Here is a 10,935-nt window from a genome sequence, read left to right as displayed (position 1 = left end):
TGCGAGGGGCCTGCAGCCTGGCCTGTGTTTGGCCTGGCCTGATAAGAAATAGGCCCAGGCTCAGGCTATTAAAAAAGCCTATATTCTTTAAAAGGCCAGGCCTAAGCTTTTGAAATAGCCTGTTGGGCCTGTCAGGCCGGCTTGAAACTGCAAATATATATAGTTTTATTATACTAGTAAAAATGTTATTGGAAGAATTTGAACTTGGGTCTCCTATCTTATGAAAATACCTTTATCCACTCAGCCATTTGTCTCTTTAATTATATATGTGTATTTTGTATCAATATTATTCATAAATTTATTATTTTATATTTTATAATTTTAAAAATTAAATTATATCTTAAATTTAATTATTATTAAAAAAATAGGCCTATTGACAGGCTTCAGGCCAGGCTCAGTACTCATTAAAAAGCCTATACCAGGCTACAGGTCAGGCTAAGGCCGATATACTCTATTACAGGCCTGGCCTGTTAAGAGTAAAGCCTGGCCTGGCCTGGCCTATTTCCACCCCTAGTTCTCATACAATTTGCAAAGAAGCGAGTCCATAGGGAAGAGTCCATTCGAGATTGTGACCAAACAATAGCCGCTTACACCACATTCTCTTTCTTCCTCTTACTCAAGGAAGAGCCTTGGAGCTTATCATATGATTAAGTCATAGGAAGAACAAGCAGATGTCATTCGTTCTTACCTCGACAAACCTGCAAAGAGGATGAAGAAATGGGTAGATAAGAAGAGGAGGCATGCAAGCTATCAAGTGGGAGACAATGTAATGATTAAACTTCTTCCACAACAATTTAAAGTCTTTCGCAAGGTTTATAAGGTCTTAATCCGCAAATACAAAGAGCCATTTGAGATCATTGGACGTGTTGGGGAGGTTGCTTACAAAGTATAACTCCCTCTCTCTATGAAGATCCACCCGGTCTTCCATGTGAGTATGTTTAAACCATATCATGAAGATCAAGATGAATCGAGTAGAGGTGACTCGAGTCATGCTCCGCCTGTGGTGATTAGATCCTTTGATAAAGAAATCAAAGAGATCTTAGCTAATCGCGTCGTGCGACGAAGAGGAGTACCACCAAGTATCCAATACTTGATCAAGTGAAAATGACTCCCGCTAACCGAAACTACTTGGAAAGCTCGTGAAGATCTGTGGCAATTCCAAGAACACATAGAGCGCTATCATGAACAGAACACGATAAGGACGTCTGCGCATTAGGTGGGAAAGAATGTTCCGGTAAATTTTAGAAGGTTAGATTTATCGGTATTTGTATAATTTTTCTGGAGTGTTTGAGAATGCTCTAGATGGTTCTGAAATGTTCTAAAATATCGTAGAAGATTCCGGAATACCCTAGAAGATTCTAGAAGACTCTGAAAGGCCGTAGAGTATTCTAGAAGAGTGTGGATGTATATAGGAGTATAAAGAGTAGTATGAAATAATCTAGAAGTATTTAGAAAGTTGTGGTAGGATAGATATTTGTATTGAAGGTTCTAAATGATTAATCTAGACCGTTGATTAGATTTAATCCTAACCACCAATTAAAGAGGTGAGTGGCTATAAATAGGAGGTGAGAGTTAGAGTTTGAGTGTGTGAATCATTTGTAATAAAACACTTGAGTAATAGAGTGTCTTTTCACCAACGCTTCATTTCTCTTGTGTTCTTTTGTGTTATTAGCTTTTTTGCTAAATATTGAGGGTTAAACTGACTTGGTCTTAATTCAAGAAATTGAATAAGTTCGAATATCGACACGATAGTGTTGGAATGTGTCCAAGACCGTGAACCATGATAGTTGGACCAAAACAGTACTTTACTCTTTTATTTTTTTTATTTTTTCATTATATATGAAAAAATAAATCAGCGCCATTTTGTTTATTTTCCTGGTCTATCCCTAAAAATGATAATTTACTTGCGTTCACAAAAGTTAATAATTTTGTGACTCTGCATTAATTGTGTTATGGATCAACATACAAGAAGTCAAATATGATTATATACACACACACACATACTTAATGTGCTTTAAGTTGTGGGCTTATGGCACTTAACTACTTGAATGGGCACCATAACCACCGTTAGCTTGAAGTAGAGCTTTTTGTCTCACTAAGTGCATTTTTAACACTTGATTTAAAATTCATTTGAGGCAATGTGGCATTGGTTCGCGACACAATCTAGTAGAGCTAAACATTATTACAACCACTAAGAAATTATACTTGTTTTATTATTGGAGACATTTATACTCATAGCGCATAGTATTTGGAATATGTGATACATCGAGTATTTCCTACTCTACTTATATAATTTTATACTACGATCAATATCAATTCTTAGTTTTTCAAAGTTTTATTTTTTAAAAAAATAAAATTATTTTATATTGGATTGAGTATGGGGAGCTTGATCATATATTTAAGAAGAATGGTATATGCACCAATTTTGTATATATATTTTACTTTTAGTATTAACAATATTTTAATGTGTTGACAATATAAAATATTTTATACAATCATTCAATCATATTAATTCTTTTGAATGATCATTTATGCGATTAATGTAAAATGTAGTTATTTTACTATTTTATACTAATGATGCATTTATCATAAAAAAATTGAATAAAAGAGATGTAAAAAAAAAAAATTACAAACTTCATTTCTGCATATTTAATAGGAAGTTGAGGTCCCCCTTTCATAATTGTCGTCATCTTTGCGAATATCAATATATCATAGACCAGAAACAGTTGTGAATATCACATGCTTCAAACATGTGTTGTCTGAGCGTATTAAGCTTCTCATAAACTAGAGAGACAATTCCCTTGTTGATCGAACTTAATAAATTAGTATTAAGTATAATATCAATCGTGTTTTTTTCTCAATGTAATCTTGCTAAGATTATTGACTCGATGGAGATCAATTCATTTACTCTATTCTAAAAGTGTGGTACTTGAGAATAAGAAGGTTTTGCTTTAGAAAAGGGTTCTTGTCTACTTAGTTTGTCTTGACTCGGGAAAAAGTTATTGATGATTCTACACCAACATGCATGTTATTGTTAGTCTATTCGGTTCTGCTAAGCTATCCAAAAGATGTTGCCTACAAAAAAAAAATAAATAAATAAACTTGGATTTTACATTATCTGTATTGCTATCACAATTGCTGTTGGTTCGTTAACTATTATATCATGGTTACCGGTTAGGCATTGACAAAAATGTATCATGGAACTACTTTACCTTCTATTCGAACAAATTTAATCAGTATTCTTTAGAGTCCATATAAAGTGCCACCTTTCCCCATCTTACACCTAATAGTATGCTAGTTTTATCTCATGTTTCATCTTTAGATGTAAATTTTCTTCAACTATAATTCCTTGTAGCTCAGCTCCCAAGAAATAAAGTTCCTACTTGCTAGCCACGTGTGATTATTGAGATGTTGTTCAAGGATTTTCGTCGTAATGTTAATTGTTTTTAGCTTCATTTTGCTGGCTTTTGTCTTGATCCTATCCTGAATGCTCCCGTGTCCCAGAGCTCTTGGAGCTTATGTGCTTGTACCCGTCCCAAAAAAATAAATAAATAAGGGGAGGGTCAGGGTAAGAGCCAGAGGGATGGGAGGAAGAAAAAGAAAATTATTTACACGAAAATGAGCTGTATTTGGAATTGAAAATGAGCCCATAATGTATGACGAAAACAGTAAAATTAAATATTAACTAATCTTAAAGAAAATATTAGTACGTGTTATAACGATATGGTAATAGTTGTGAAATGAAATTTTCGAACTTAAATTATGCCAAAATTTTCAGATTCATAATGAGCCGACTTTAGTTCATGGACAAGTGCCAAAGTGTAAGTACACATATAACAGGGATTTGAGGCCAAACCGAAAAAGAAGGGTAGATGCTTTATTTACGGCTAGCAAGAGCCCCCCCCCCATAAACGATGTCCACCTAAACCCGAGCAAGGTCATCATCAAGGGTGACACAGACAAAGAGGATAATAACAAAATGGAGCAGAACGAAATTTCATTGGCCAGATCAAAGCGTTTCTTTTCAGCACCGTGTCTCTTGCACACAACAACAGGTGGCAGTGCCAAAAATACTTTGTGATCAATGCTCCACCATAATTTGTGATTCTGCTTCATTGTCTTGGTATGGCAATAAGTAATAACTAACAATTATCAATGAATAAAAGAATAAAATCACTATATTACCTTTCAAAAGATTCAACCAACGAGCTTTTAACTCACATTACATCTGTCCCCTTTTCCAGTATAGAGGTTTCGGATCAGAGCCTCTCTTAATGTAATAAAACAAAAAAAAAAATCACTATTTTACCTTTCAAATGATTCATTTATTAAAAAATGTTTAAAAAAATAATAAACACCTCATAGTAAATATTTGGTTTGTCTGACGATTCATTCAAGGTAAAAATTTTGTAAGTAAACTAAAACTTGAAGTGTGAAAATAGACAAATGACCTAAGACCCAATGAAACATAACCTTTTATATAACAACTATTTTGACAAATAAATTAATATTTCAAGGATTAACATGATAATTTACTTTGGATAACAGTAGTTTATAAGGAATGACACATCACCAGATTTTGAGAACAAAAGGACAGTAATTTGGTGGGCACTGAAGGTGTCCACTTGGGGCTGTGCAGCTATCATGGTCAAGGTGTTACTTATTATGACACATTTGACATTGTCAAAACGACCTGTACTACTGTAGTGACACAACAAAGGTTGTGTGCTTTGAATTTTGAAAGCAACAGGGCACGGGTGTTGTGGGACAGGTGTCAAGGGAGACAACGAAGGAATTCAATTACAATTTTGCAAGTTAGATTAGGGCAACATCATCAGAGTTAACAAGGATCAAGGGTGACCCTACCCTTAACCAATGGATATTATTTGCGTATGCCTAGAAATATTGAAAAAGATTTTGTGAAGCATACAACAGTTGCAATCTGCAATCTGCATCACCCAACGAAGTATTATAAATCCAGAGATTGTGACTTTAGATTTTGGCATGAAGTAAGCTGTTATCTAGAACTCCTCATTCAAGTCATCAACCCTAAAATGAGTCAACTTAGAAAAATACACACATTGACATCTACTGAGGCAAATCGAAGATGATCAAAGGATCTAGATGTGCTCCCCAATGGCCTTCCATATTTTATTTCCAGTATTTGGCCATTCACTTGTCAGCACAAGACCACTAGACACCCAGAACCAGTTTGTTTTGGTTTCTATTTTCGTTCTTAATATTTTCGATTTTTAGAATTGTGTGAACAAAGTGAAAATCATAAAATTTTATCTTTTATTTTCACTTCTTTCACAAATTTCTAAAAAAGAAAATACAAAAAATGAAACCAAAAGTACTTCTACTTTTCCCTTAATACAAAACTAACCCTGGGGTTTAATATTATCATAAAAGGAAGGGAAAGATAAGGGGGATACATTGAATGTGATATAGTATATAACAAGACACGATGACAAGTATGCCATGGTCAAATCCATCAAGGAAGACGGTACATAAATTAAAAAATACAATAATATAAATTGAGAATAAAGATTCAACTATTCAAGGTTGCAAGACTAGCAACCCCCCAACAGGGAATTCGACTGTATAATGTACACTCCTCGGATTGCGAAAATTGTGGATGCCCATCTGCATACCGTTCAATTCATTTCAAGCCACAGTAGTGGCTTGTCTGAGGATTTAGGGCAAAGAACAAAGACAAAGACAAGGGTGATTCCCATTTCTGAACTCCAGAACCACAATAATCTTGTGAACATTCTTAACTAAAACACATGAGAAACAATCCATTGCAGTGAAGATCTCAGCAACAATAAGTGAAAAGTATTGCACATCCACAACACAAACACACCAAGCATGACCTCATTAACACTATAAGTTACCAGGAGACATGAAAACGTTATACTCATTTAAGCGTCTCTGAAATTGAGCCAACTGCGTCTGCAATTGAAGGATTCCTGCAGCCTTTTGTGACAAAATGGTATTCAATTTAGTAATGTAATCATCCAAATGATTTCCTGGTTGGTCAGCTTCAACAAGCAAATTCATCTCCTGCATAAAAATTGCATTAAAGCAAACAACCAAGCTAGGCAACGCACTGAACTAAGCAATCAGAGATTCATACACACCTCCTTAACAATGTCTATTGTTTCCTCCACTTGTCTCCGATGAGCAGTTACAAGATCTTCCTCTTCCTAATCACCAAGCAAAACAAGCACCATTCAGTACTTCAATAGTCGCAGATATTATATCAAAATATGGCATAAAATAAACATACCTTCAATAGGGCATTTAAATCATCATCAGGAACAGAATGATTAGCCTCAAATTGTGGCGGATTTACATGTTTAACACACGATTCAATCTTCCTCTTGTCCTCCAAACTAGATAACTGGCTGCCATCCACCCTCTTATTAGTTTTTCTTGTTCTGTCTTGTTCATATATTGGTCCTGGATAATCAATTCCATTTTCAGCTTTGTCATTTTGACTGCCTCTTTGACCTCTTTGTAAATCAGAAAACACAGATGATGCCAAATTTCCACCAGTCCTACCACTTGGAACACGATCCACAATCATTGGAGGAGAAGGTTCTCTTTCAAGTTGTTTGGACCAACCAAATCGGTTCTTCTCATTATATACATTGGTTGCTTCATCCTCGAAGGTATCATCCTGAGATAAAATTGAAGACCCAGAATTCAATACAGTTGAGTCTCTAACATTTGACGAAGAAACAGGATCCTTTTTGGAGTTGTTCCCTTTTGACAGGCTCTTTACCCTGGAGTATGACAGTCCATTAGTATATTATTCTCATTTTGGTATTTGATATAATCTGATCAACCACTTCCTTATCAGAAACTTTTCAAAGTTCAAACTATATACCTGTCAGCATATCTCAAAGTGTTGAGAGTATGCTCACACGACCCTGAGCTTGGAGAAATGCATGATATCATCACAGTACGTGAGTCACCGACAAAAGAGTCTCGCAGAACTTCAGTCAATTTACTTCCTCTGAATGGGATATGCCCTTGGTCATTGTCTAGAGCTCTGATGCATTCTTTTAATGCAAGTAAGCTTTTATTAATCTCAGCACCTTCAATTCTGTACCATAAAATAAAAATCAGTTCAAGGAAACTAAAATAGGGAATCTAACAATGTAAACTCTAGGACAAACACATTACATCATATGATAAGTCTCCCAGTTATTCGAAGGAAATATGTAATGGAAGATAATAATTTAAGAATTTTATATTTGGAGGGGTGAAAAATCCCTACCTAGTCTGTTTATCATTATCTGTTGTATCTGCACCGCGTTCACTTCCAGCAAGATCTATAAAGGATAGCTTGCCAACAATTCGAGCAGGCTTTGATTCCGTCAAATCAGTTGATCTCTTGATACAAAGCTGAAGTATAGCATGTGATCTAGATGACTCCTCATTTGCGCCAGTTGTACCAGTACTTCTTGCAGCATTTCCTTTTTCAATAAGTTCCTTGATTGTCTCAACTTTAGCTACTCCGTATTCTTGGAGGCCAACAATGCACACCTGCTGTTTCCCATCCTCCCTCATGAAAAGTTTTCTGCAAAATGAAAATATAAAAAATTAGGCAAACAACCTCAAACATAGACTTTTTCTAGCCCACAAGTATATCTGACTTACTTTCGATCATTGAGGAGATCAAATACTTTACCCCCATATATTTCAAAAAAACTAACATTCAACTGGAAACCCTGGTTCCGATAAGTATGGTGCATTAGCCTCAAAATATCTTGAGATGCTTTCAGAGGCAATGGTTGCATAGTGTATGTCTTCCCACTTCCTAGAAAATAAATTAACAAGATATCAAACATAAACATCAGTTATGGGGTTGAAAATACATGAAGTAGAATAGTTGCACAAGTAAGAGATAGGCAGAGTGAGTTTATAGAGTTTGCAGAACAAAAAACTTGAAAGTGAAAATAATAGAGAAACGTAGATTATTAGGTAGTCAGTATGGATCCAGATAATTTCTAATGGCCTAGAAAAAAAAAATTAACATCTTTACTCATAAAGCAAAAAAATATACTTTGAAATATTTAAGAACGGTCAACATTTCATCATCAAAATATTGTGTTTGGATAGAACATTTTCAGTTGAGCTATATATTGTCGAAATATATTCCTCAATTTTACGATTCAGAAATCAGTGTTCAATGTATGCTCTCATAGGACATTTTTAGTATATAAATATAAAAAATAAATAAATACCAGTTTGGCCATATGCAAAGCAAGTTGCTTTTGTTCGCTGGAAAATCAGTGGAACTACTGGCTCCACGGTCTCTGCATATACCTAGAGAGAAAGAATGTAACCAGTCTAGTAAAACCAGCGAATTATTACTCAATGTGGTAAGAAGAACCACCAGTATATTAAATACTCACATTATCATTTGAAACACCTTCATTCAGCACAGCATCAAAAACAAACTCATGTTTCTCAACATATTCCGTTAAGTCAACCTGCAGAGTGAAAACATAGTGTGGAACACTCAAGAAGTAGAGGATGAATTCTTTTACTTCAATGCGTTACAAAAATGCCTCAGCATCAGCCAGAAAAATGTTGACCTTAGTTAATAATCGTCTTCCTTATGGTTTTTGTAAGGTGTAGTGCAATTTGAATTAACACGCAATAGGCATTGATCACTTTACGAGAATGATTATTAGTGGCAGCTGGTTTGAACTACATTGAAGTATTACCAACAAAAGTTTTACATGCTTAGGCTTTACTTTTAATATTTTGCTTGCTACGGCACTGGAGCTTATATCTGTTGAATGCTATTGGAGCAAACAAAGCACAACACACTTTATATGTGGGAGTTCAAGTCTAGTGTATGAACTCAAAGCTGCAGAGGGACATTATTTTATCGGTTTTGCTATGTGACCAGCTTCTCTTTAACTAACAATCAGCTAACAAAGTAGAGGAAGAGCAAAAATTAAGGGAGGGGAAGAGAAATTTAAAGAAAAAGAGAAATGGTAGCCGATTGTTGGCTGAAAAAAAGTTGATTCCCAATCTTTCCCCATTATCCTATTATGTTCAGTAGTTTGGTTGACTCGTGAAATTCTTAAGCATTCTGTATTCTGTATTACTTATAAAATTTGCACTAAATATTATTACAAAAGTAGCATAGACTTCAATGTACTGAGCTTGATTATATAACTTCGATAACAATTTCAGTTCAGAATTCATGCTGTGAAGACACATTTCCTAAGAAAACCTACAACAGACTCTCACCTTTAGTTTTCTTTCGTGAACTGTAAGAGAATTTGAATCTATGGTAATAATATCCTCCTCTTTCTTTGCTATTTCCTTCTTATTTAGCGGTCTCTTCCGAACCTGAAGCAGCAAGTAGCATTCTCAATCAACATGTAACTGCTAAAGTAACTAAAAGAACATTGATTAGCATCAAACAAAATGCAAACTACAAGAAGCATAGAAGAGAAACATGCAACACAAAGCATACCACAACTTTGATCTTAGCAACATTGTTTGCTCTCTCTTTATCTGTGGAGGAACTCCTAAGGACTTGGCTCTCAGACAAGCCGCGGAATTTGGTTCCAAGTCTGCTGCCACCGAGAATGTCCTCAGCCGAGTCATCAAAAAAAATTTGTCCCTGAATATTACCAAAATTTAAACACTCATTTTGTGAAACATTAAGACATCCATTGAGAGAATCAACTTGGAATTCCCAGCCACTTTACATGCTAACAAAATAAACCAACCAGCAATTAAGAAACAACCATTAACATTAAAATTATGCTCAATAAAGCAACTCAGCTTAATTTCAAACTAAATTGAATTAAAACAAAACTTTAATGCTTAAGCTTTTACACAGAGACAACATGTTCAGCTAAATGACTCTTTGATTCATAACAGAAAATAAGCTTAATCCAAACACACACCGTAACCGAACCTCAGGTAAAAGCTCAGTATTGAAGGAATGCAGGTCAAGGAGGCCACTGGTGAAAACACGATCATCGTCGTTCTTCCTCAAGCTCGAAGATCGAGTCCCTAACCACCCTTGAAATGCTCCTCCTCCACCACCGTAAGACCCTAACTCCTGCAAAGCAAACCACGATTCATTAGCATAGCTCGTTTGAATTCTTTCGACACATAAGATTTCCATACAAACGAAAAACCTCTCTCTCACCTGCTGAAACCATCTCCCGCGAGAGGTTGTATCGAAGATGAAGGTGTCGGAGCTCTGACGCTGATGGTGCGAGCTCGACCGCGGCATCTATGGAGGAAAATCCGACGACGGAGAGAACGACAGTGCGGAATCTGAGCAGGTGGTTGGTGAGGATACTTGATTGCTTCTATTTTAGATGCTGGCTCTGCTTTCTTTTCTTTTCTTTTCTTTTCTTTTCTCTTCTTTTTTTCTTCCTCTGCTTTTCTTGGGAAACAAACAGTGGTTTTAGGCGTGAGAGGAGGAAGTCGAAGACTCGAAGGGGAAAGGAAAAGGAAAAGGAAAATGATTTTGAAAATTGAAAAGGAGAAGAGCTGAACACTGGTTGGTTGAGGAAGCGCGTGGGCGGGGTCTATTTGTTTTTCAAAAGAGGGAGGACCGAGCCGGTAGTCATGGACCATGCAGCTTTGGGGTTTATTCAATATTGACTTTATGAAACCCCACTTGAAAGTTTTGAATGCTTGACCACGCGCTGTGGGTTGGAATATCGAACACGCTCGCGTCTGAAGTATAAAGCAGCCCGGTGAGGTGAGTGACTAGTTGTTGGTCAGATAAGGTGGGTCAAATGTCAAGTATCATAATAACCCTATCCGCAAATATCCAATTCGATTCACTTGGTTTGAATAAGGTTTATAATTCGATAAACTAATTATTTATGAACTATAAAATAATTAAATATTAATATTTAATTAAAAATAATTAAT

The 10,935-nt window shown here is 35.7% G+C and overlaps 1 protein-coding gene across 1 annotated transcript; it reads right to left on the bottom strand.

Annotated features, from left to right (window-relative positions):
• LOC107644369 (kinesin-like protein KIN-13B) lies at positions 5,389-10,818 on the bottom strand. The gene is made up of 12 exons (XM_016348207.2): positions 10,196-10,818; positions 9,959-10,105; positions 9,509-9,658; positions 9,280-9,381; positions 8,430-8,507; positions 8,259-8,340; positions 7,672-7,831; positions 7,289-7,591; positions 6,896-7,114; positions 6,293-6,791; positions 6,144-6,209; positions 5,389-6,066 (listed from the first exon to the last, which is right to left on the bottom strand). The coding sequence occupies exons 1-12, from the start codon at positions 10,280-10,282 to the stop codon at positions 5,887-5,889; spliced, it is 2,073 nt and encodes a 690-aa protein (XP_016203693.1). The 5' UTR covers positions 10,283-10,818; the 3' UTR covers positions 5,389-5,886.

The sequence above is a fragment of the Arachis ipaensis genome, chromosome B05 (genome assembly GCF_000816755.2).
Source record: "Arachis ipaensis cultivar K30076 chromosome B05, Araip1.1, whole genome shotgun sequence".
Classification (NCBI taxonomy): domain Eukaryota; kingdom Viridiplantae; phylum Streptophyta; class Magnoliopsida; order Fabales; family Fabaceae; genus Arachis; species Arachis ipaensis.
Note: the sequence above shows the minus strand (reverse complement) of the source record. Positions and strands in the feature narration are given on the sequence as shown.

Excerpts from the sequence above, each read along its gene's own strand:
- LOC107644369 (XM_016348207.2), bottom strand. The coding sequence starts at position 10,282 with ATGCCGCGGTCGAGCTCGCACCATCAGCGTCAGAGCTCCGACACCTTC. Across the intron at positions 7,115-7,288 it reads GATAATGATAAACAGACTAG|AATTGAAGGTGCTGAGATTA; the intron begins GTAGGGATTTTT and ends TTTATGGTACAG. Across the intron at positions 6,210-6,292 it reads ATTTAAATGCCCTATTGAAG|GAAGAGGAAGATCTTGTAAC; the intron begins GTATGTTTATTT and ends CTTGGTGATTAG.